Below are 27,347 nucleotides of genomic sequence, written 5' to 3'. Positions count from 1 at the left end.
ACACTACGTCAGGTTGGTGTGTGTGGTGTAGTGTACGTCAGGTTGGTGTGTTTGGTGTAGTATACACCACAAGCACCAACCTGACGTACACTATACCACACACCAACCTGACGTACACAGCGCCACACACACCAACCTGACACGCTACGTCAGGTTGGTGTGTGTGGTGTAGTGTATGTCAGGTTGATGTTTGGTGTAGTGTACGTCAGGTTGGAGTGTGTGGTGTATACACCACACACACACCAACCTGACGTACACTGCACCACACACACCAACCTGACGTAGTGTCAGGTTGGTGTGGTATAGTGTATGTCAGGTTGGTGTGTGTGTGTGTGGTGTATACTACACAACACACACCATCCTGATGTACACTAAACCACATACCAACCTGACATATACTACATACTTTCGTTACGCAACGTGTCCGCTAATGATTGGAGCTAATTTTCCATTCAAAAAGTCAAATGGCGCTCCTTCCCTTCCGAGCCTTGTCGTGCGCCCAAACAGTGGTTCACCCCCACATGTGAGGTATCGGTATACTCAGGAGAAATTGGCCAACAAATTTTAGGATCCATTTTATCTTGCTGCCCATGTAAAAATTAAAAAAATTGAAGCTAAAATAAATTTCTTGTGGAAAAAAAGTACTTTTTCATAATTACGGATCAATTTGTGAAGCACCGGGGGGTTCAAAGTGCTCATTATGCATCTAGATAAGTTCCTTAGGGGGTCTAGTTTCCAAAATGGGGTCACTTGTGGGGGAGCTCCAATGTTTAGGCCCACAGGGGCTCTCTAAGCGTGGCATGGTGTCCGCTAACAATTGGAGCTAATTTTTCACTCAAAAAGTCAAATGGCGCTGCTTCCCTTCGGAGCCTTGCTGTGCGCCCAAACAGTGGTTCACCCCCACATGTGAGGTATCGGTATACTCAGGAGAAATTGCCCAACAAATTTTAGGATCCAGATTATCTTGCTGCCCATGTAAAAATTAAAAAAATTGAAGCTAAAATAATTTTTTTGTCGAAAAAAAAGTACTTTTTCATAATTACGGATCAATTTGTGAAGCACCGGGGGGTTCAAAGTCCTCACTATGCATCTAGATAAGTTCCTTAGGGGGTCTAGTTTCCAAAATGGGGTCACTTGTGGGGGAGCTCCAATGTTTAGGCCCACAGGGGCTCTCTAAGCGTGGCATGGTGTCCGCTAACAATTGGAGCTAATTTTTCACTCAAAAAGTCAAATGGCGCTGCTTCCCTTCGGAGCCTTGCCGTGCGCCCAAACAGTGGTTCACCCCCACATGTGAGGTATCGGTATACTCAGGAGAAATTGCCCAACAAATTTTAGGATCCATTTTATCTTGCTGCCCATGTAAAAATTAAAAAAATTGAAGCTAAAATAAATTTTTTGTGGAAAAAAAAGTACTTTTTCATAATTACGGATCAATTTGTGAAGCACCAGGGGGTTCAAAGTCCGCACTATGCATCTAGATAAGTTCCTTAGGGGGTCTAGTTTCCAAAATGGGGTCACTTGTGGGGGAGCTCCAATGTTTAGGCCCACAGAGGCTCTCTAAGCGTGGCATGGTGTCCGCTGACAATTGGAACTAATTTTTCACTCAAAAAGTCAAATGGCGCTGCTTCCCTTCGGAGCCTTGCCGTGCGCCCAAACAGTGGTTCACCCCCACATGTGAGGTATCGGTATACTCAGGAGAAATTGCCCAACAAATTTTAGGATCCATTTTATCTTGCTGCCCATGTAAAAATTAAAAAAATTGAAGCTAAAATAAATTTTTTGTGGAAAAAAAAGTACTTTTTCATAATTACGGATCAATTTGTGAAGCACCGGGGGGTTCAAAGTCCGCACTATGCATCTAGATAAGTTCCTTAGGGGGTCTAGTTTCCAAAATGGGGTCACTTGTGGGGGAGCTCCAATGTTTAGGCCCACAGAGGCTCTCTAAGCGTGGCATGGTGTCCGCTGACAATTGGAACTAATTTTTCACTCAAAAAGTCAAATGGCGCTGCTTCCCTTCGGAGCCTTGCCGTGCACCCAAACAGTGGTTCACCCCCACATGTGAGGTATCGGTATACTCAGGAAAAATTGCCCAACAAATTTTAGGATCCATTTTATCTTGCTGCCCATGTAAAAATTAAAAAAATTGAAGCTGAAATAAATTTATTGTGAAAAAAAAGTACTTTTTCATAATTACGGATCAATTTGTGAAGCACCGGGGGGTTCAAAGTGCTCACTATGCATCTAGATAAGTTCCTTGGGGTGTCTAGTTTCCAAAATGGGGTCACTTGTGGGGGAGCTCCAATGTTTAGGCCCACAGGGGCTCTCTAAGCGTTGCATGGTGTCCGCTAACAATTGGAGCTAATTTTTCATTCAAAAGTCAAATGGCGCTCCTTCCCTTCTGAGCCTTGCCGTGTGCACAAACAGTGGTTTATCCCCACATGTGAGGTATCAGTGAACTCAGGAGAAATTGCCCAACAAATTTTACGATCCATTTTATCCTGTTGCGCATGTAAAAATGAAAAAATTGAGGCTAAAAGAAATTTTTTGTGAAAAAAAAGTACTTTTTCATTTTTACGGATCAATTTGTGAAGCATCTGGGGGTTCAAAGTGCTCACTATGCATCTAGATAAGCTCCTTGGGGGGTCTAGTTTCCAAAATGGGGTCACTTGTGGGGGAGCTCTAATGTTTAGGCACACAGGGGCTCTCCAAACGTGACATGGTGTCCGCTAAAGATTGGAGCCAATTTTTCATTGAAAAAGTCAAATGGCGCTCCTTCCCTTCCGAGCCCTGTCGTGCACCCAGACAGTGGTTCCCCCCCACATATGAGGTATCGGCGTACTCAGGACAAATTGTACAATAATGTTTGGGGTCCAGTTTCTCTTTTTACCTTTGGGAAAATAAAAAAATTGTTGCTAAAACATAATTTTTGTGACTAAAAAGTTAAATGTTCATTTTTTCCTTCCATGTTGCTTCTGCTGCTGTGAAGTACCTGAAGGGTTAATAAACTTCTTGAATGTGGTTTTGAGCACCTTGAGGGGTGCAGTTTTTAGAATAGTGTCATTTTGGGGTATTTTCAGCCATACAGACCCCTCAAACTGACTTCAAATGTGAGGTGGTCCCTAAAAAAAATGGTTTTGTAAATTTTGTTGTAAAAATGAAAAATCGCTGGTCAAATTTTAACCCTTATAACTTCCTAGCAAAAAAAAATTTAGTTTCCAAAATTGTGCTGATGTAAAGTAAACATGTAGGAAATGTTATTTATTAACTATTTTGTGTCACATAACTCTCTGGTTTAACAGAATAAAAATTCAAAATTTGAAAATTGCGAAATTTTCAAAATTTTAGCCAAATTTCCATTTTTTTCACAAATAAACGTAAAAATTATTGACCTAAATTTACCACTAACATGAAGCCCAATATGTCACGAAAAAACAATCTCAGAACCGTTAGGATCCATTGAAGCGTTCCCGAGTTATTACCTCATAAAGGGACACTGGTCAGAATTGCAAAAAACGGCCAGGTCATTAAGGTCAAAATAGGCTGGGTCATGAAGGGGTTAATAACACACAGTATTAGAGGTATACCCCCGAATTCTTTTTGTTCCCCTGAGGAGTCTCCCCTATGGGAGAGGAAACGCGTAGGGATGTTTATCTCTGTTTATGGTGGGTACAAGATTTAGTCTGACTTGGGTACTGTCCTTGTCAGGACGGGAGCAGTACAGGGGCACGACCGGGTAGTATAGTTACTCTGCATACTCATATTACTTTATTCCCCGTGCTTGCATATGTACATAAGGATGCTCCGGAACAAGCAACTGATGTGGTGAGATCAAACCATTTTTTTATTGAGCACTGGTTGTTTTGAGCACTATATGCACTTTGTTTTGTTTTGTCCATTAGAAAGTTTTTTAGAAAAGATTATTAAAAGTTATATTTTAAGTTTACTGGGTTCCTCCTGGCTTTATATAAATATACATTGCCGCCACACACAATCTCACTCCATACAATATACATTGTATCACCACATACTGACCCTCAGCATCCACGCATACTTTCACCTCTTCATACTGCACTCCCACCGGCACCAACACTGACACACCTCTTGAGTACGTCGAAAAGGTAGAATGATACCCTTTCTGTATCCAACGTCTATTCAGTACGTCCACTTTCTCCTGTATCAAGTGCGTCTCTAGCAAGCATATCATAGAAGCCCGCTGATCCTTCGCATACTGCAAGCTCGCAGCTCTCCTAGACTTATCCGCCAGACCTCTCACATTCCAACTCAAAATCTTAAAGCGGTCCCCTATTATGTGACTCATCATCTTTAGTTATGTCGTTACTCTCGGTTCTGAGCTGTCTAACTTCCTTCCCCACCCTTTCCCCTCCCCCCCCTCCCCCACACCCCCCCCCATTACTGTACACTCTGCCTCTTATCAAGAGTGGGGCACCATCACCCATTGCGAACACTCTTGTTAACGTAACCTTCTCCTTCCGCCTCCCGCTACCGTTTATAACAGAATTCGGCGCAATTCTTAGAAGAACAATATAATTCAACCTGTATTAAATTACAACTGCAAGAAACTAAATAAACTTTTAGTACGCTGCACACCCTTCCTCCCTCGTACTTCTCCGCCGCATCAGCACTCCCAGTGCATTCCCTGAATAATACCCAGCTCCACCCTCCAACCTTCACATTTCAATTACCAATGTACTGTCAGTCCATCTCTTTTTCCCCTTTTTGAAAGAATTAAAATACCTCCCGACTAACCCACCCCACATTTTCAATCTCCTTTCCCTTTAAGCTTTTTAGCGTTAAGATCTATCCACTGGGTAGCGTCCTCCGGCGTCTGGAAAAAATGAATCTTATCCAGCGCTACCACTCTCAGTCGTGCCGGAAACATCATGGAGTATTGCACTCCCAGTTCTCTCAGCCGTCTCTTGATACCCGTGAACATCATCCGTTGTTTCTGTACCAGGGCGGAATAGTCAGGGTAAATAGCAATTCTTTGACCTCCAATTGTCAGATCCGTCATGTCTCTAGCTTTCCTCAGGATAATGTCTCTGTCTCTGTAGTTTAGGATTTTGGCAAGCATGGTACGGGGATTTGCTCCAGGGACAGGTGGTTTCGGTGGGACCCTGTGGGCTCTTTCTACCGCAAATACTTTTGTCAGTGCTGCATCACCAAAGGTCTCAAGGAGCCAGCTTTCAATATACTCCGTGTTATTCCTCCCCTCAATTTTTTCAGGGACACCCACTATACGAATGTTATTTCTTCTGGACCTATTCTCCAGATCCTCATTTTTTGCAGCCAGCTCCGATATTGCCTGAGTAAACTTCCTCTCCGCTTTCTGCAGCTGCACTATATGGTCTTCTGCCGTGCTCACTCTTTCCTCCACAGCCCCCACACGTTTGTCAATCTTCTGCAGGGCTGCATTTATCTGGGCTGTATCCCCCTTGACCTCCTGTAGCTGCTGGGTGAGGGATTGTTTGCATGATGATACCAGTGCAAAAACATCTCTAAGAGTGGGCTCTGCTCCTGACTCCTTATCTTCAGATCCCCCTACTACCACTGCCATGTCATCATCCCTGCTCCCCTGTTGTACCTCCTGCTCCTCTGCTGGGCTTTCCTCCTCTCCTTCTGTGTCTGTGTCTGCTCCGGCATCCTCCTCTGCTTTTCCTGTGTTCCCTGCGGCCTCCACTCTAGCAAACTGCTGGAGCTTTGCCGCCGCCGCCATTCTCTTCTGGCATGCCGCGTTGTCCTTCTCCGCCTTCTCTCTGGCGTCGGCGCCATCTTGGCTGATCCCAGCCTCGCCGGCTCCTGCATCTCTTTGCCTCCTCCTGGTCATATTTGTTGACCTCGAGGCCGCCTCTATTCACCGCCGCACTCCCGGGACTCTCCTGCAGCCGGTAAGCGCCTTGAATCGCCGCTCAGCTGCGGCTTATAAGGATAAATTGAGCGTTAGCAGCGGGAGCGCTCTGTCACACGTCCGCTCACATGGACGTTCAGGCCACGCCCCCCGCGTTGTGGAAATATTAAATGAAGACTTTTTAATACCAGCTGAACCGTGTTGCTTGCGCTTCATATGACCGGTCCATTTTTACTTCATCCAATAGATTATTAATGTAAGCAACATATAGTAAGAACTCTTCACATCCAAACAGGAGTTCATGCAAACACAATAGTCCCTTATAGCCTAGATTGAGGATATTATTGAGAAAGAGACCAGGGAGGTTCAAAACACGTCTAGTGAAGTGTCGGATGCCGTATGTCTGGAAGATACTTTATGGAGGTTACCGTTTCAATGAATATATGCTGCTGATTTTCATTGTCCAAAGTCCTTTGGAATATAATATTTATTGCTAAAAAGTATCTCCATATGTGGTTTTCTAATCGTGGATATATAATCTATCAGTAAATTCTATTATCATAAAAGGTGGATGTATAGGTGCCAGTGGTTAGTTTATTCTCAGGTACAAGTGCTTCCTCTGCACTCCTTATATTTATGTTTTTGCTGATGATCGTCAATTATAATCTCAGTCATTCACATTAATGGCGCTTTGTATTCATTCTACAGCATTGGGTGGTAATTTACTTGAGAGGCTACTAGCTGGCATAGGTTAGTTTTATAAGCCAGGTATTGTTTCCAGGGAAAAAGGCTACCGGTAATTTATATTATCTTTCCTTGAAGGATAAGAACACTTTCAGGGACAATGTTTTATACTTAAATGCATGTATTTTGTGTTAAGAATAATTTTTGCAATTGTAGACTGCTTCTGATTGTCTGCCTCCCGTAGGCATACACTCCCGTTTTGCTGGAGTGCATGCGCCGTCCACACCCCGTTTTGCGGAGGGATTTCAGACATATGCCCCGACAGGGACACAGAAGGCAATGTGAAAGCACTCTTAGTTAACTCATTCTGCAGCCAGCAATGTACAGGGACACAAACTAAAGGTGCAACATTTTTAATGAAACCGAATTACAAAAATTCTTTATAGCCCCATATACATGCATTTACTGTAAGTAAAACAAACAAATCAAAAGGTATCCATGCTATCCAAAGCTAGAGGCAGCACCGATTATGGGCAAGAAACCTGAAATGGCTGTCTGTGGATGGGTGCAGTTTAGAAGAGTCTCTGGTTTGACTTATAGCCTGTGTCATGTTTTAAGATCTGTTAAAGGGTCAGACAGTGACTCATAGTATTTCTGCTTCTAACAAGAGACATGAAGGAGACAGCTTTCTTTCTTTTAGACGAGAGCTAATTTGCATTCTAGGGTACACTCCATATTAAAGAGGTTGTCCGGTCTAAAATGAAACATCTGCGTGACTGCAGATTTATGAATACCCCAGCTCACGCACTGTGCGCTGCGAGAATTAGCCAGTTTCTGAGCCGGGTACGGCGGTGATGTATGAGATATGCACACTCCCGGCCAGAGACTGTCTTGTAGGGGAAGCCTTGCGCCATACAACTGTATGGAGCAAGGGCACGGTCATCCAGTGGGCTTGGTATTGCTCTATACACTTGTATAGAGTGAGACAGCGCCCATTAGAAGGCTTCTGCTCGGGAGTATGCATATCACATACATCACTGCCGTCAGAATCTGGCGAATCCTTGCAGCGCACAGTGCATACAGTCACACAGAGTGACTGCAGACCTTTCATTTTAGACCGGACAACCCCTTTAATTCTTTGCTTTGCTCCACTTCTGCCTTGAGATGACTTCAATCACTACTATGAGCAGCAGTAGGCAGTCTGCAGCATCTATGTAGTGAAGGATATCATTTGATTGCATCACTCTAAGGGCTCGCTCACACTAGTGTACGACATCCAATGATTCTGTCATGCGAGGGAATCCGATCCCATATGCAAATGACCCTTGGCTTGAACTCTGCTGCGAGCGTGAGCGGAGAGTCATTTTACTGCGATCCGATTCTCCCGCATGCGAGAATCGGATCACACGTGTGGAGAAGACAGGTATCTTAATTTCTCGATCCTACACGGTACCAAGGTATATTTCTTTCCTGTATCAAAATGGAGGATACCAGAATGTACCGCATCTTTATGGAACTAAAACCACTTCTGAAGAAACATGCACAAATGGACGTTGTGCATAAATATGTGATTCTTCAGAATTTGTTTTAGTCTTTGCCTGATGAAGAGACGTATGTAGTCTCGAAAGCTTGCAATTTGTTACCATCTTTTCAGTTAGCCATTAAAAGGTATCAACCACTGAGGACTCTCAATTCTAAATATTTTTCTCGATCCTGTGAGCCAGCCTGTATTTCGGACTGAACTGGGATGATATCCAAGTGAAGTCCGATGTTTTGTCCACACGAAAAGACTTGCATAGGTGCACACGTCCGATATACACTGCCAATCGCACCCTGCATCGATTTTTTTTCTTTTGTCCTCATGCTGACTCAGCATGAGAAAGAAGACGCTAGTCGGCACTGCTCCATAGCTGAACATTTGGGCGAGTGCTATGCGATGACACATGATAGCACTCATCCGAGTTATATGCTGGCTACTCACCAGCGTGAGCGAGCCCTAATCCTCATTTTTGTCATCCGCATTAGCATCTAGGAGACTAATCATATTGTGGTATGACAGTGTCATTCCCTATATACAGTATAATAATAATAATCTTTATATAGCGCTAACATATTACGCAGCGCTTTACAGTTTGCACACATTATCATCACTGTCCCCGATGGGGCTCACAATCTAAATTCCCTATCAGTATGTCTTTGGAATGTGGGAGGAAAACACGGAGAGAACATACAAACTCTTTGCAGATGTTGTCCAAGGTGGGATTAGAACCCAGGACTCCAGCGCTGCAAGGCTGCTGTGCTAACCACTGCGCCACCGTGCTGCCTAATTATAAGCCAGAATAGAAGCAGATATGGTATTCATTAAATAGATGCCATGCTTCCATCGCTTGAGTATCCTGATGAAGTAAACTCTTTAGGGCTCCTTTATAATATATCTGCAGTATATAATCAGAAGCTATGATTTGTGATCCTCTGGCGTAATTGCAAAGGTCTTTGATCAATTTGAATGACCTCATACTGTCTGTCTATCCCATAAACATAGGGGCAGACACAGCATATGTGCGACTCATGCTGCTCCACAGTGGTCCAGTAGGTAAGGAGGCCTACAGCCACCATTAGCAGTCAATGGCATTTTACTTAGTCTTAGATTGTAAATGATTGAGTTAAAAGTGTATTTCTATGTCTGTAAGTGATCACCTATCACTAGAATATGTGATCACATAATGATAGCTGGCCATGGGACCCCCAGCGATTACGGTAATGATAGGTTTTCATCTGCACTGTGACATTTCTGGCCACTCGCCGCAGCGTGGCTCCATCTAAATACATAGGTCCGGTCAGGGTCGGCTCTAGGTTTTTGTGGGCCCCTTTAACACATACCACAATTCATGATGCACAGATATGGCAGAGAAATATAGGTATAGTACAATGCCAAATATTTCACTTACGGTACTTCTTACATTACATGACTGATATCAATAGCTAAGAAACCGGACAGTATAGTGCTCCATACAGTATTATGGGCACCACATAGTGCTCCACACAGAATAATGAGCCCCATATATTGCTCCATAAAGTCATGTAGTGATCCATACAGAATAAAGAGCCCTATATATTTCTCCTTACAGAATAATAGACCCCTTATAGTGCTCCATACAGAATAATGAGCACCATATATTGTTCCATACAGAATAATGGACCCCATATAATGCTTCATACAGAATAAGGAGCCCCATATACTGCTCCATACAGAATAATGAGCGCCATATAATGCTCCATACAGGATTTGATGGGCACATATAATGCTTCAGTATATGATGGGCCCCATATATTGCTCCAAACAGAATGGGCCGCATATAATGCTCCATATATAATTGGCCCCATATATTACTCGATATGTAATTGGACCCATAAAATGCCCCATATGTAAAAATTTTCCCCATATACTGCTCCATATGTAATTGGCCCCCTATACTGCTCCATATAAAATTGTCCCCATATACTGGTCCATATATAGTTGGCCCCATATACTGCTCCATATACACTGCTCAAAAATAAAGGGAATACTTAAACAATAGAATATAACTCCAAGTAAATCAAACTTCTGTGAAATCAAACTGTCCACTTAGGAAGCAACACTGTTTGACAATCAATTACACATGCTGTTGTGCAAATGGAATACACAGCAGATGGAAATTTTTGGCAATTATCAAGACACACTCAATCATGGAGTGGCTCTGCAGGTGGGGACCACAAACCACATCTCAGTACCAATGCTTTCTGGCTGATGTTTTGGTCACTTCTGAATGTTGGTTGTGCTTTCACACTCGTGGTAGCATGAGACCGACTCTACAACCCACACAAGTGGCTCAGGTAGTGCAGCTCATCTAGGATGGCAAATCAATGCGAGCTGTGGTAAGAAGGTTTGCTGTGTCTGTCAGCGTAGTGTCCAGAGGCTGGAGGCGCTACCAGGAGACAGGCCAGTACACCAGGAGACGTGGAGGGGGCCGTAGGAGGGCAGCAACCTAGCAGCAGGACCGCTACCTCAGCCTTTGTGCCAGGAGGAACAGGAAGAGCACTGCCAGAGCCCTGCAAAATGACCTCCAGCAGGCCACAAATGTGCATGTGTCTGCACAAACAGTTAGAAACTGACTCCATGAGGATGGTTTAAGTGCACCCTGTCCATAGATTGGGGTTGTGCTCACAGCCCAACACCGTGCAGTGACAGACGCGGGCTCTGGAGACGCCGTGGAGAGCGATCTGCTGCCTGCAACATCCTTCTCATAAAGTGGTTATACTGCATTCCTGTTAGTTTGGTGTATGTCAGACAGCCACTTTCTGCCACTTACGTTGCGTTGTTATATACACAGGGCCTAAGTTGTGGTTGTCTCCCCAAAAAAAGGGGAGATTCAAATTCTCACAAAGTGGATATACTTCTGTCCTGTTAGTTTGTCATATATCAGCCAGCCACTTTCTGCCACTTAGATTGCGTTGTTATATGCACTGGGCCTAAGTTGTGGTTCAGTCTCCCCCAAAAAAAGGGGAGATTCAAATTCTCACAAAGTGGATATACTTCTGTCCTGTTAGTTTGTCATATATCAGCCAGCCACTTTCTGCCACTTAGATTGCGTTGTTATATGCACTGGGCCTAAGTTGTGGTTCAGTCTCAAAAAAAAAAGGGGAGATTCAAATTGTCACAAAGTGGATATACTTCTGTCCTGTTAGTTTGTCGTATATAAGCCAGCCACTTTCAGCCACTTACATTGTGTTGTTTTTTGCACAGGGCCTGATTTTTTGTTCAGTATCCCCCCCAAAAAAGAGAGATTTTAAATCTCAACACGTTTATATACACCTTCTACCTTGTTTTACAGTACCATATAACGGTTGTTATTTTGGTTAGATTTTCCAAAAAATGAGGAAGTCAGGTGGAAGAGGCCGTGGGCGGTGGTTGCCAGCTGGTACTGATGGTGGTGGTGGTGGTAGTGGCAAAAGCACAATAGCACTTAAGGCTGGAGGTGTTGAGCCAGCGTCATCGTCTGGCTACACAAGGCCTCGAAGTCTCCCTTATCTGGGAGTAGGAAAACGGCTTTTAAAGCCGGAGCAGCAGTTAAAAGTTTTGGCTTTCCTTGCTGACTCAGCCTCTAGCTCTTTCGCCTCCTCTTCAGAAAGTTCCAAATATAAAAGCAACGCATCATCAGTGGATGCTCTCGGTCAGGAACAAGACGTTTCCTTGTGTCCTTCACCCAAACTAAAAGTGAAGGATGCGTCAGGCGACACTACAGGTTACTCCATGGAGCTCTTTACACATACCGTGCCTGGGTTAGAACGGGAAATTGTTAACTGCCCATTACAAGATGAATCGGACATGGAGTGCACTGATGCACAGCCACAGCTAGATTATAATGCTGTTCCATTGATTCAGATCACTACATTGCCCTCGCAGTGTACTGAATCAGAAGCTGACCCAGATGAGACTATGGTGCCCCGTCCCGAACGCTATAGCACCTTACACGGTGACACAGAGGAAGGTGCACATGACATTGAAGAGGAGGTGATAGATGACCAAGTTGTTGACCCAGATTGGCAGCCATTGGGGGAAGAGGGTGCCGCTGCCAGTAGCTCTGAAGCGGAGGAGGATGATCCGCAGCAGCCATCTACATCCCAACAACTGTCATTTGTCAGGCCCGTATCAGGCCAAAAACGTTTGTCAAAAACAAAAACAGTTTTAGGACAGCGTGGCCATCCAGTGAAAGTAGCACAGCATGCAATGCCTGAAAAGGTATTCCATAGTAGGAAGAGTGCAGTGTGGCAATTTTTTAACCAAGATCCGAATGATCAGTCAAAAGTTATCTGTAAGTTATGCTCAAAGACCTTTAGCAGAGGGAAGAATCTTCAAAATTTAAATACTACGTGCATGCTTAGACATTTAACCAGCATGCACTTGCAAGCCTGGACTAACTACCAAACATACCGTACCGTTGGTGCACCTGCTCAGAATGAAGGTAGTCAGCAACGCTACATTGCTTCCCTCACTGTAAGCCCACCGGTTAGGCTACGTTCAGACTAGCGTTGTGCGCCGCTGCGTCGGCGACGCGACGCACAACGCACCGAAAAACGCGGCAAAACGCACGCAAAAACGCTGCGTTTTGCGACGCGTGCGTCGTTTTTTGCCGAAAATCGGACGCAAGAAAAATGCAACTTGTTGCGTTTTCTTGGTCCGACGCTTGCGGCAAAAAAGACGCATTTGTCGCAAAACACAACAAGCAAAAACGCATGCGTCCCCCATGTTAAACATAGGGGCGCATGACGCGTGCGTCGCCGCTGCGTCGCCCGACACGGCGCCGACGCACACTAGCACAACGCTAGTCTGAACGTACCCTTAGGACACCACCAGCAGCAAATGTGGAGGTATCGTCGCAAGGCCAAAGCAGTCAGGGAATCACAAGGTTCTTGGTAATAAACACTGTATGTAGGCCAACATCAAGAATACCCTCACCAACCCTCTCTCAATCCGCCATGTCCACCACCACCACCACTAGTTCCACCATATGCACCTCTCCATTCCAGCTCACCCTACAAGAGACTCTCGTTAGGAAAAGAAAGTACTCATCCTCTCATCCGCGTACACAGGGTTTGAACGCCCACATTGCTAGACTAATCTCATTAGAGATGATGCCCTAACGGTTGGTAGAAAGCGAAGCTTTCCAAGCCCTGATGGCCTACGCAGTACCACGCTATGACCTACCCAGTCGACACTTCTTTGCGAGAAAAGCCATCTCAGCCCTGCATGTCAAAGACCGCATTGTCCATGCACTGAGGAAATCAGTCAGTAGAAAGGTGCACCTCACAACAGATGCATTGACCAGTAGGCATGGCCAGGGACGTTACGTGTCCATCATGGCCCACTGGGTTAATGTGGTGGATGCAGGGTCCACAGGGGACAGCCATAGTGGGACAGTTCTGCCTAGGCCACAGTCTAGGAAACAGTTGGCTGTAGGCATTCGCCACCCCTCCTCCTCCTCCAGAAGCGAAAGCTCGTCCACAGATCGCAGTCGCATGACCACTCCATCCGCAGCTGCCAGTGTTACACACGAGGTGCCCCATTATCGAACAGCTAGTGGTAAGCGTCAGCAGGCTGTGTTAGAAATGAAGTGTTTGGGCGACAACAGACACACCGAGGAAGTACTGGCCGAGTACGTGCAGCAACAAATTCAGTCATGGCTGGGCAGTGTACATCTTGAGGCAGGCAAGGTAGTCTGTGATAACGGAAGGAATTTTATGGCTGCCATACCCCTTTCAGAACTGAAACACATACCTTGCCTGGCTCACACCTTGAACCTGGTGGTGCAGTGCTTCCTCAAAAATTATCCAGAGGTACCAGCCCTGCTCCTGAAGGTGCGAAGACTTTGCTCGCACATCCGCCGGTCGCCTGTACACTCCAGCCTTATGCTGAACCATCAGCGATCGCTGAATCTTCCCCAGCACCACCTAATAATCGACGTTGCAACAAGGTGGAACTCCACACTGCACATAGTTCAGAGGCTGTGCGAACAGAGGCGTACTGTAATTAATTTGTGGGAGGATACACATACACGGGCAGGCAGTTGGATGGCAGACATGGAGTTGTCAGGTGTGCAGTGGTCGAAGCTCCAAGACCTCTGTCAAGTCCCTCAGTGTTTTGAGGAATGCACACGGCTGGTAAGTGCAGACGACGCCATCATAAGCATGAGCATCCCACTAATGCGTCTGCTGATGCAAAGTTTGATGCACATTAAGGAGCTGGCGTCTGCAGCCGAGGAGGAGGGAATTCTTGATGACAGTCAGCCATTGTCTGCTCAGGTTACTCTCCTGGACCAGGTGGCGTACGAAGAGGAGGAGGAGGAGGATGATGGGGATGAATATTTATGGGAGGAGGATGCATCTCAGGGGGCAATAGGAACTGGTGGCGTTGCAAGGTCAGGTACAGGGATTTGGCGGGACACAAGTGATGTTGATTTGCAAGAAAGTGCTCCTCAACCCAGCACAAGCAGTGAATTGACACCTGGAACATTGGCCCCCATGGCTGAGTATGCCTTGGGTATCCTAAAAAGGGAACCCCGCATTATCAAAATGATGACCGATGACGATTACTGGTTGGCCTGCCTCCTGGATCCATGATATAAAGGAAAATTACAAAATATCATGCCACATGAGAACCTTGATCAAATATTGGCTACCAAACAAGCAACTCTTGTAGACCGTTTGGTTCAGGCATTCCCAGGACACAGCGGCGGTGATGGTTCTCACACGAGCCGTAGGGGGCAACATGGCAGAGGTGTTAGAGGTGCACAAATCCGAAGTGGTGTTGGACAGAGGGGTTTTATGACCAGGTTGTGGAGTGATTTTGCAATGACCGCTGACACGACAGGTACTGCTGCATCAATTCAAAGTGACAGGAGACAGCATTTGTCCAGTATGGTTACGAACTACTTTTCCTCCCTTATCGATGCTCTCCCTCACAGGTCATTCCCATTTGATTCCTGGGCATCTAAAATAGACACCTGGCCTGAATTGGGAGAATATGCATTACAGGAGTTCGCTTACGCTGCTTCTAGTGTGCTATCAGAAAAGAGTCTTCAGTGCTGCTGGTTCAATACTGACCGAAAAAAGGACACGTCTGGCTACCCAGAATGTTGATGATCTAACCTTCATTAAAATGAACTAATCATGGATTTCTAATTATTTTGCCCCACTTTCTCCTGCTGACACATAGCTTGCCTGAAAAATGACTTACTATTGGCCTCCTCTTACTGACTTCTCCAATTCCTCCATTTGCAGCTGCTGAATATCCACCATAGGCCATTTTTATACCTCCCTAAATGGGTTGACTCCCCCCACAGGACCGTGGTCACCACAGCGCAAGCACCCGTGCCAGTGCCGTTTGCCTGGACAGGTGGGTGTGCTCACTCTTGGGTGACGGCACTGGCACAGGGTCCCTCATAGTACAATGAAGTGTCTCTGACGGTGGTGGTGCACAACCAACGTCAGACACACCGTCGTAATATGAGGGGCCCTGTGCCAGTATCGCCGCCCACGAGAGAGTGTTCCCTGACAGCTCGAACAGTGCTCTACCACTTGCAATACTTACCTCTCCCTGCTCCACCACTGTGTAGTCTGTGCTGTTAAATCCTTCAATGGCACTGCCAATACAAATTTGTTGAAATGATAGATAATAGTTAAAATATACAGGGGCCCTGGCCTCCATTTAGACCAGATAATACTTTGCGCCTACTATCATTGTCTGCTACTCAGCAGAGGAGCCCACCCCAGTACCTAGCTATTCCGCCTGTTTAGTCCTGTTACCAATTTTGAACTGCTTTTAGCCTACTTTTGTATTTGGGCCTACTAACTGTGTCTGCGCCACTCATTACAGTTGTCCTCCACTGAACAAAGCAATGCCGCCTGTTTAGTCCTGTTACCAATTTTGAACTGCTTTTAGCCTACTTTTTTATTTTGGGCCTACTAACTGTGTCTGCCACTCATTACAATTGTCCTCCTCTGAACAAAGCTATGCCGCCTGTTTAGTCCTGTTACCAATTTTTGAACTGCATTTAGCCTACTTTTTTTTTATTTTGGGCCTATATCTGTGTTTCCTCCTCATCCTGCCCATTGCCCAGCTACTGCTAGATGAGTCTGCTGGTACATTGACCCAGACCACTACATTCCCCTTGCACTCTACACAGCCTGAATCTGACCCTGCAGAAAGTCAGGTTCCCCTTCCCGCATACTATACCACTTTACACGGGGGACAAAGAGGAAGGTGCAGACGAAAGTGCAGGTTCCTTCATCAGGTGGGGGGGCATACTCATTGGCACTGGCACAGGGCCCCTCATAGTACGCAAAAGTGTCTCTGGCAGTGGGAGGCGCCACCCGCCGTCAAACACACCGCCGTACTATGAGGGGCCCTGTGCCAGTGCCAACTAGTGGGCCCCCCCTGCTTGCTCAGGATCACAGCACTTGCAAAGTTGAAATACTTACCTTTCCCTGCTCCACCGCCGTGACGTATTCCACGTTTCCTGGGCCCACGAAAATCTTGAGCCAGCCCTGCCCCCCCACAACTTTAGCCAAATGACTCCCTGTTTTCAATGCCTAACTATTATTATGAAGTAAATTAAGATTGACAAGCTTAAGAAATAAGAATTGATGTTTTTGGCATTAAAATGGGCACTGTAGGTGTTTTCCTGTCCTCCACTCACTGGGGACTTTGATTCATTGACTTGCATTGGGTTTCCTATTTCGGTCGGCCCCCGACTTTACGAAATAATCGGCCGATTTCACACGACCCGACTTTTGACAAAGTCGGGTTTCGCGAAACCCGACTCGATCCTAAAAAAGTAAAAGTCGCTCAACTCTACTCACAGGTATTTTGGCCCACTCCTCAAGAGCAAACTGCTCCAGTTGTCTCGTGTTTGAAGGTTGTCTTTTTCCAGATGGCATGTTTCAGCTCTTTCCAAAGATACTCAATAGGATTTAGGTCAGGGCTCATAGAAGGCCACTTCAGAGTAGTCTAATGTTTTCCTCTTAGCCATTCTTGTGTGTTTTTAGCTGTGTGTTTTGGGTCATTATCCTGTTGCAAGACCCATGACCTGCGACTGAGACCAAGCTTTCTGACACTGGGTAGCACATTTCTCTCTAGAATCCCTTGATAGTCTTGAAATTTCATTGTACCCTGCACAGATTCTAGACACCCTGTGCCAGATGCAGAAAAGCAACCCAAGAACATAACAGAGCCTCTTCCATGTTTCACAGTAGGGACAGTGTTCTTTTCTTGATATGCTTCATTTTTCCTTCTGTGAACATAGAGCTGATGTGTCTTGCCAAAAAGTTCCATTTTGTCTCATCTGTCCATAGGACATTCTCCCAGAAGCTTTGTGGCTTGTCAACATGTAGTTTGGCATATTCCAGTCTGGATTTTTTATGATTTTTTTAAACAATGGTGTCCTCCTTGGTCGTCTCCCATGAAGTCCACTTTGGCTCATACAACGACAGATGATGCGATCTGACACTGATGTTCCTTGAGCTTGAAGTTCACCTTTAATATGTTTAGATGTTTTTCTGGGCTCTTTTGTTACCATTTGTATTAACCGTCTCTTTGATTTGTCATCAATTTTCCTCCTGCGGCCACGTCCAGGGAGGTTGCTACAGTCCCATGGATCTTAAATTTCTCAATAATATGTGCAACTGTAGTCACAGGAACATCAAGCTGCTTGGAGATGGTCTTATAACTTTTACCTTTAACATGTTTGTCTATAATTTTCTTTCTAATCTCCTGAGACAACTCTTTCCTTCGCTTCCTCTGGTCCATGTTGAGTGTGATACACACCATGTCACCAAACAGCACAGTGAGTATCTGTAGCCCTATATACAGGCCCACTCACTGATTCCAAGATTGTAGACACCTGTGATGCTAGTTAGTGAACACACCTTGATTTAACATGCCCCTTTTGTCACATTATTTTCAGGGGTACCATCATTTCTGTCCAGGCCTATTTCATGAGTTTTATTTTGTTTTAATTCTGTGGAAGCATGGTTGAAAAGCAATGTCTGACTTTCATTTGTTCATTTTCATAGATCTTTTATTTATTATAACTTTTGTCAGATTCAAGTTATTTTTGTGACCATTGTGGGTTTTTCTGTCATTAAACGAGGGGTACTAACAATTTTGACCACGTGTGTAATTGACCCCATATACTGCTCCATATGTTATGGCCCCATATACTGCTCCATACATTAAAAAAAAATGCTCACCTCTCCTCGCTGGCTGCTGCTCTGCTCTGGACTCCTTAGTGTCTTACGACTCCCTGCACTGTGACTGCTCAGGCAGAGGGCACACACTAATCACGTCATCTTGCCCTCTGGCCTGAATGTCACAGTCAGAGGATTGAAGGCGCCGCAGCGCAGGAACAGGGAGAGGTGAGTATCGCAAGTATCGGGGCCTGGAGCAAGCAGCGGGGGGTCCACTCACGGGCACCGGGCCCCCATAGCGCACCGGTGTCCCCTACAGTGAGTGGACCCCCCGCCTGCTCCGGTGTTCGGTGGTGCAGGTCGCAGTGGAGCAGGGTCCCAGGGTCGCTGCTGGAGGAGGCAAGAGTGGCACTGCTGGCGTTGGTGGTGTGGGGGCTCTGCCAACATTTTGTGAAAGCCCAGAGCCCCCGTACTGTTTACTATGCGGTGGACTCTGGGAAAATGGCTGCTGGGCGGGTGCATGCGCAGATGGAGATCTTGGCGCTGTGATCTCCCGAGATCTTGGTGCCAAGATCTCCATCTGTGCCTGAGCCGCATCCACAGCCATTTTTCGGAGACATCGTGTAGAGGCAGGCGTGGATGGAGATCTCGGCTTTCCTCCATCTGCGCCTGCGCCGAGTGAGAAGCCGTAAGCCGACCCTGGAAGAAGAATGGCGGCTACAATATGCCTCCGCCGCAGGGCTACCGCTCGCCACAATACCACCACCGCTCACCGCCGTACCACCATCATAGGACCACCGCTCGCCACCATAACACCACCGCAACACCCCCAGCTCCGGGCCTGCAGCATTGATCCTTTGGTAAGAACAGTATTCGGTTTATAAGACGCACCCCCATTTTCCCACTAATTTTAGGATCAGAAAAGTGCGTCTTATAATCTGAAAAATAAGGTACGTTGAATTAGATTATTTTTTTATACACCAAACTTCATCAGCATGCACAAGAGACAAATGTACCCTGACAAAAACGCAATAAACAAAAATGCCGCAAAAAACGCAGCAAATGCTCAGCAAAACCTGCATTTTTGATGTTGCTTCTTTATTGCCAGGAGATCAGGTTTTACCTGCGGAATAAAAAAGCATCAAAAACACAATGTGTGCACATAGCCTTAGGGTCTCCAGTAGCAGATGGGATACATTTCTTCTCCATGAGGCAAGAGAACGACATGGAACCTGCCATACTGAACCTTTTCTGTGGCTTTTGTGTATAGCGGAAAAGCCCCATACACATTAGATAAATGTTGTCTGAACCTGACTATTATGACAGGGGAGTGAAGAGATGGACATTCTGAATTTGAATACCTGACTATTTCATTCTCAACTCTACCTATGGAAAACACAAGAATACTAGGCCAAACGGTCATGTATATATGAGTGACAAGAAAAAAAGCTGTGTATGGAAGCCTTATCTGGGCTTATCTAGTGCTGTCATCTGCCATTACAGTGATAATGAGATGTCTCTGGTGACCCTGTCCCAGTCTACACAGCAAAGATGAAAAGTGAGTTGCAGGAAATTGTGTGTCTCAAAGCTAGCATGGCATGTTATTTCAGGACTTTTTTTTCACACGGATAGTCCCAAAAAATAACAAAAACTATACAAAAAAATTATTAGAATCTGATATAAAATATTATGTCATTTTCTGATGAAACATTCACTAAAACATATTTTTACTCTTTTTTTTTTTTTTTTTACAGTTTATCAGGTTATAGTTGTATGATGATCATTTCCTTATAGCCTGCAAGGAACCTTATTTAAAGCCAAATGTTCCCTAAAAAGCAAAGCCGAGCTGAAATATTTTACTGTCTGGTCCCATAGACAATAAAAATTGCTAACTGGCCTTGCAGATAAAAGAGAGATAGTGTATGCAGCGCCCCAGGGTCCTGGTCATTGCAGTAATATCATTCTCCTCTAGGGGGGAGTGATGTTACATTTGGAGGCAATAAAGGAGATCTCTTTGCCAGGTACCACAAACATACAACACATTTCATACTCCAGTCCACCAGGGGGAGCTATGCTCCTATTTATTAGGGCACTCTTCACAATTAGGTAAAACTGGTGGCCTGGATAGGAAGTTAGGCAGTTGTCGTCTGAGCTCTGCTCAGGTAGTTGGTCCCTGACAGGGGTGGGATCCTGTCAGAGGCCTAGACAGAAGGTCATGGAGCTGCGCCTGCCCCACGTGCGGCAGTTCCTAAGAAAAGACACGAATAGATAACTGTATTGTAGAGGGTGAGAAAGAAGTCATAGCAAAAGGAGAGGAAACCAGAAGGAGTTCTGCCCTGCACAGGCTGCCTCCTTCTGAGGCGCAGGATCCGGTAGCCGGAACACCGAGGGAGCAACAGTCATTTATGCCTTGCTCCAGAGACCGGCAGGACAGCTAATTTTACGTTACTGATCTGCCCCATACCCAGGAGGCAAGGTGGCACCCACGAGAGGCCGGGGTGTGCTTGAGTCCCTGTAAAAAGCCTCAGGCCACCGGTCATATGGGTTGTCCTATCCATCTGGGAGACAGAGAGAGACATAAAATGTATAACATCTACAACAGTCGTAAGGACCTTATGAGAGGCTCAGCAATAAGGTACTACAACACCCAGGCGCTAGAGGAAGGCTACTGATTTCCACCTGGATAAGGGGACTCTGGATTTGCCTCCAAACCGGCCAGACTCTGCCTGCCCTGTGATCTGGTGCTCCGGACTGTGGATGCTGAAGCCTTCAGTAAAAAGGTAAAGAGACTGCAAGGGTTCTTCACTGCGCCCTACACCATCCACCACCTACACACTGGGAAGCCCTGGGGACATACTTCACCTGTGGGAAGGTATACCATCTAGCTGCCATAACATCACCCCAGCGGACCCCTTAAAGCAGCGTCGGTCACCCTGACCGAATACCACAGGTGGCGTCACAAACACAAACTATCCCTTTAAAGACCTTCCCCCTTTAACAACGGATGTCCCGAGGGCCACGGACCAGGTTAGCCACAGTGACACCCCCCTTGAGAACCGAAGGACCCGGTACCGAGTACCCCACTGCCCTTGGGGGTGCTCCATGTACACTAACCATACAGGCACCGTGTGACATTCATGTTTTACAGAAGTCATGTAAGCCCTTCCCTGGGGAGATCCCTGATGGCGAACAGGTTCAGAGTATTAAGAGATTACAGAAGGCCGCTACAGGCATTTAAAGCTGTACAGTAGTGAACATCCGCTGAATTCCAGAACCACATGATCACTGCCCAGCCACCCTGGGAAGATAAGATCACAGAGCACTTATCAATGTGCCTTTGATTATTATCTAAGTTAATGCTGAGATTTATGGAACATACGGTTCTCTATTAATGAAGACAGCTCTGTGATATATTGGTAAAGTGGAAATTTAGTATAATTGCCCTCTGTGCAACTGTAGATGTTGCAAATGAGAATTGGTGCATTTGTGAAAACAAAAATGACCAAACTAGAGTATAGCGCCACTCCTATCTATAGGCATTGCCTGGTACTGCAACTCAACCTCATTGTATGAAAATCATTTATATGTTATCTTTCAAAATGAATCTGTTGATAATTAAATATTTATGTGCCCAGAATTAGGGGTCCATAGAGATTGGGTACCTGACTGCTATATAATCAATCTCTATACAGTCAGTTGTCAGAAAAAAAATTCTTTAAGGTTGAAGTAGGTGGACGAATTAGAATGTCAGTGGATGCTGGATTCAGAGTAGTGTCTGACAGTCTGGTTGGTAAACATAAAATTTAAGAGCCACTGACTAAGAGGGGGTTTATCTCTCTAAACCAAGTGCCCCTACGCATTATAGTAATGAAGGCCAAACTCATCGATTTATCGGAATAAGTAGACTAAAGTGTATACCAAGGTACTGTCTCTTTCATTGGGGGCACACATCAGGGGAAGAAGGGCCAGCATGTTGTATTTTTACCTGCCCAATCCTATGTTCCTGCGAGAGATAAAGGTGTTTGGCGATATGGTGCTGACAAATAAAGATTTCAAAACCAGTATAAATGTTGATAAAATAATTGAATGGTGTTCAAGAGTAGAAAGTTTTTTTATGTAGGTTGCTTTTTACTTTTTTTCGATTCTACTCCATCTGGTAATCCAAATTGACCTACACTTGTAGGTTTCCATGGAATCTTGATTAAAAAAATGTTTCTATTTTTCTGGGCTTTACTTTGGGTATCATGAGGCTTTGCGTTTTTGCTGCTTTTTTAAATACAAATTTTAAGCTGCTTTTATAGCACCAGCAAAAGCTATGAGATTTCAGAAATCTCATGCACACACATTGTTTTTTTTTCCTGACTGATTTGGAAAACTGGTGCGTTATTCCAAACTGCAGCATGTCACTTCTTTCAGTGTTTTGTTTCAGCTTTTTTGCAGTGTTTTTTCACCCATAGAAAATGAGTAAGTGCAAAAACGCAGCAAAAAAAAAAAAATTGCAGGCATCAGGTGTTGCTGCGTTTTTGCTGCAAAAACGTTAAGGAAGTTGCATCATGATTTTTTGGGGGCACTAAACTATATCAACATGCACAAGAGACAACAAAAACGCAGCAAAAAAATGCAGCAAAACCTGCTGTTTGTAAGCAGCTTACTGTATTTACTGTCAAGAGAGCAGGTTTTGCCTGCGGAAAAAATGCAGCAAAAACGTAACGTGTGAACATAGCCTAAAGCAGCTCTGTCACCACTACATCAATATTTTCTACCATCCCGACCTTTGGAAATAAACAGTGATGACATAGCAGTGCAGACAGATGCAAAGCCAGAAAAATGTGTTTTTGCTGTTAAGGTTTTATTCCTGGCTGGGGAATAAGCTTTATTCTTTGGATCAAAGCCTGTCTGAAAGCTTCTTAATGAGGTATCATGCTGAAACTACAGCACAAAACAGCAATTTAGACCTACTTCATCTTCCGAATTGTGTTATTATTCACTCCCAATGTGTCTGTTTGTCTTCCTGTTCACATCATAACTTTTTTGGGGCGAAGAAAAGATTTTTACATAGGTTGTTACATATATTCCATCATCTGAAAATCCTTCTGGGCTATTTTTAGAGCAGTATGTACAGTTGAAGCGGACCTAAGTGCTCGGCTGCAATACAAAACATTGATCACTGGGAGTCCACCTAAAAGATCCCAAGAAGGGGGTTCTGCAACCCAGCCAAGGGCTCTGCAGAGCTCCTTCTTGAGTAGGTTGGTATGCTTGATTTTTGCTGCATTCTCTAAGGGACTACCAGAAATCTCTGAGCTTTCTACTTGGCTTTCAGCTTTCTACTTGGCTTTCTCCAGCAGTCCCAAAGACCCTGAATGGAGTGGTGGTAGACAATGCACAACTCCCCTCCATTGAAGACAGGGCTTTTTTCAGAGCCCCCTTTTTTTTGCTTTCCCTTCTTGAGAATGATATGGACCCTGAGCGAAAAATAAGTTAACATATCTTAATGATATGAGATATCTTATCTTGCCCATATCCCTTTAAGATAATGTCCCCTCAAACATATGAATGAGTCACTATCCAAATAGCATTTTTTATTTAGAAAGTTAAGGTTTCTTATGTAAAACAAAATCAATATGATTAAGTGTAACAAAAACTTTTTTTCCCTACTAAATAGTCATTTCAATCTGAAATTAAATTTCTCCAGTATTTTTGTCCATAAATGGGCAGTGTTAAAAATAGTAGATATTTTTTATTCGCAGTAGATGGAGAAAATGAACAAGAAGGAAAAATTTCCCAGAGCGAAGAAGAATAAAATGCATTAATAATGAATAATAAATACCGTAAATGCATACAATTAAAGTAACAATGGCACTTAGTGAAATATTTGACTGTCTTTTACACCGTTTGCTGTACAATTTAATATCAACATTGACTGAAGCTTGTGTTTGACCTTGAAGTCGGAAATGGACGGTCATTTTGGGAGCTCCATAAGAATGCATCATGTGTCTTTCTATCTGTCTTTTCTATCACATACCTCTTGTACAGTTGAGTGAGAACTGGAGTTGTCTCCCATCAAGGTTGGATTCTCTCCCACATTGAACTCCTCGAAAGAAAGTATAAAAAAAAATAAAATTGCAATGTGAAGAAAGTATGCCATCGCCAGAGAGGCAGAGACCGTGAAAGACTAAGACTTTCTCGAGGCATCCATATGTGAAGACAACATGATGATAGCAGGTATGCAGGTGTGTGGCGGAATGTGAGCGGTGTGGAATGGGATGAGTGAAAGTTTCACGGTCATTGATGCTCAGTCATTCCTAGTAATACTCAAAAGTAAGATTCCCATTGAAATACAAGACAGAAGACAGTAAATTGTCACAAATCGTTATTTAAGGAGCTGGAAATGGTTTAATTTGTAATGGAAGGATCATACAGTATATAATATACATAAAGTACCATATATTAATAATTCTATAATGTGTATGTCCACTAATCAACATCTTTTTTTTATCTAAAATAGTCCACGAAGCTTCAAATATCCAGCAAAGCCATTGAGTTAAACAATAAAAGTCAGTTTGGTTGAATTTGGCACTAATGGGAGCTTTAAGTGGCATTTCAATGTTATAAATTGATGGCATCCGGAGAATGATAGGGAGAATGTTGGTATAGCAAGGCCTCCTCTTGTAGGTTTTTCCTGAACAGAGATGCACCCCGCTGTGCAGGGAACTGCAGGCAACCTCATTCACCTCAAGTTCCCTGCACAGCAGGTAGCCAGAAGAAACCGGAGAGGAAACCGCACTGCTCCAGCATTGTGACCCCTACATTCTTAGGGGTTGTTGAAGATGTAAGTCCAACGACTCATCGATTATAAAATGATGGCATCATTTTATTGTATACCTGCTGCCAAGGCTAATAAAATACTGGGATGCATTAAAAGAGGCATAGGTGCTCAGGACAAAAATATACCGTATATACTCGAGTATAAGCCGACCCGAGTATAAGCCGACCCCCCTAATTTTGCCACAAAAAACTGGGAAAACTTATTGACTCGAGTATAAGCCTAGGGTGGAAAATGCAGCAGCTACCGGTGAATTTCAAAAATAAAATAGATGCTCCATACCATTCATTATGGCCCCATAGCTGTGCCATATGGTGCTCTGCACCGTTCATTATTGCCCCATAGATGTACCATAGAAAGCTGTGCCATATAGTGCTCTGCACCGTTCATTATTGCCCCATAGCTGTGCCATATAGTGCTCTGCACCGTTCATTATTGCCCCATAGCTGTGCCATATAGTGCTCTGCACCGTTCATTATTGCCCCATAGCTGTGCCATATAGTGCTCTGCACCTTTCATTATTGCCCCATAGCTGTGCCATATAGTGCTCTGCACCGTTCATTATTGCCCCATAGCTGTGCCATATAGTGCTCTGCACCGTTCATTATTGCCCCATAGCTGTGCCATATAGTGCTCTGCACCGTTCATTATTGCCACATAGATGTGCCATATAGTGCTCTGCGCAGTTCATTATTGCCCCATAGATGTACCATAGAAAGCTCTGACATTGCTGCTGCGGCTGCAATAAAAAAAAATGCCATACTCACCTCTCTTGCTTGCAGCTCCTCAGTGTCCCGTCTCTCTGTCTCTCTGTACTGACTGATCAGGCAGAGGGCGCCGCGCACACTACTACGTCATCACGCCCTCTGACCTGAACAGTCAGTGCAAGAGGACGCGAAGACAGATGAAGACAGGTGAATATGTAATACTTACCTGCTCCCGGCGTCCCTGGCTCCTTCCCCCAGACAGCTGGTCTTCGGTGCCGCAGCCTCTTCCTCTATCAGCGGTCACCGTTACCGCTCATTAGAGAAATGAATATGCGGCTCCACCCCTATGGGAGTGGAGTCCATATTCATTACTTTAATGAGCGGTCCCACGTGACCGCTGAACAGGGGAAGAGCTGCGGCACCCTGAAACCGTGGGACTGCAGGGACAGCGCCAGGAGAAGCAGGTAAGTATGCCTCAGCGCCCTCTCCCCCTCACCCGCCGACCCTGCCGCCGAGCGTGACTCGAGTATAAGCCGAGAGGGGCGCTTTCAGCCCAAAAATTTGGGCTGAAAATCTCGGCTTATACTCGAGTATATACGGTAATTGTGCCTCTAGAGTGCGGCCACACTTAGAGTACTTTGTACATACAGTTTGTGTCTCTGGTGTATAAGAAGGACATGGCTGAACTACAGGGGGTGCACAGAAGAGCAACCAAGGTTATGAAGGGACTGGGTGGATGGCAAGACCAACACAGGTTATTAAACTTGGGGTTATTCAGTTTGGAAAAACTAAAGTTTAAGGGCGATTCTATTACAATGTACAAATATATGAGGGACAGTACAGAGATCTGTATAATGAACCTTTTCCCCTAGGTTTGCGACAGGGACAAGGGTGTAACCTCTGTGTCTAGAGGAAAGAAGGTTTACCATCACAGACGCAGAATCTTTACTGTAAGAGCAGCGAGACTATGGAACTCTCTGCCACATGATGTTGTAATGTTTGATTCACTACAAAAGTACAAGAAGCGCGGACAATATTTATGTTTGTTGCCAGGTAAATAATATGATGGGGATATTCGTAGCGTAGCCTCCACTTTTCCAGTTACCTTTGTTCCTGAATTTTAATTTTTTTGAATGAATTAATAAAAATGACAATGTTTTATATGAATCTTTTTGGTCACTTCAAATCATTTTTTGTACTCAAGGGAAATATTTGATGGGGTGTACAAAAAATAAGGTGGTTTAAAAGGACAAGAAGTGCCTGGATGCCTTTCTTGGAAAATATAATATTACAGGTTATGGGCTCTAGATTCTGTGATGTTGCATTGATCAGGGAACTAGTCTGATTGCTGTATGTGTAGAGTTTGTAAGCTTGCGAGCAGGGCCCTCACTCCTCCTGGTATCTGTTTTGAACTGTAGTTCTGTTATGCTGTAATGTCTATTGTCTGTACAAGTCCCCTCTATAATTTGTAAAGCGCTGCGGAATATGTTGGCGCTATATAAATAAAATTATTATTATTATTATTATTATTATTATTATTATT

The 27,347-nt window shown here is 44.7% G+C and overlaps 1 protein-coding gene across 1 annotated transcript in view; it reads right to left on the bottom strand.

The window, feature by feature from the left end:
* The window catches only part of LOC138662406 (collagen alpha-2(I) chain-like), a 554,904-nt gene that overhangs the window by 216,795 nt on the left and 310,762 nt on the right, over positions 1-27,347 (bottom strand). Inside the window, exon 6 of the mRNA XM_069747980.1 lies at positions 24,297-24,365. Within this exon, the coding sequence (XP_069604081.1) occupies positions 24,297-24,365 (69 nt within the window). The remainder of the gene's footprint in view (positions 1-24,296; positions 24,366-27,347) is intronic.

This window comes from Ranitomeya imitator, chromosome 2 (assembly GCF_032444005.1).
Source record: "Ranitomeya imitator isolate aRanImi1 chromosome 2, aRanImi1.pri, whole genome shotgun sequence".
Classification (NCBI taxonomy): Eukaryota; Metazoa; Chordata; class Amphibia; order Anura; family Dendrobatidae; genus Ranitomeya; species Ranitomeya imitator.
The sequence above is the reverse complement of the archived record's forward strand: the minus strand, read 5'-3'. Positions and strand labels throughout refer to the sequence as shown.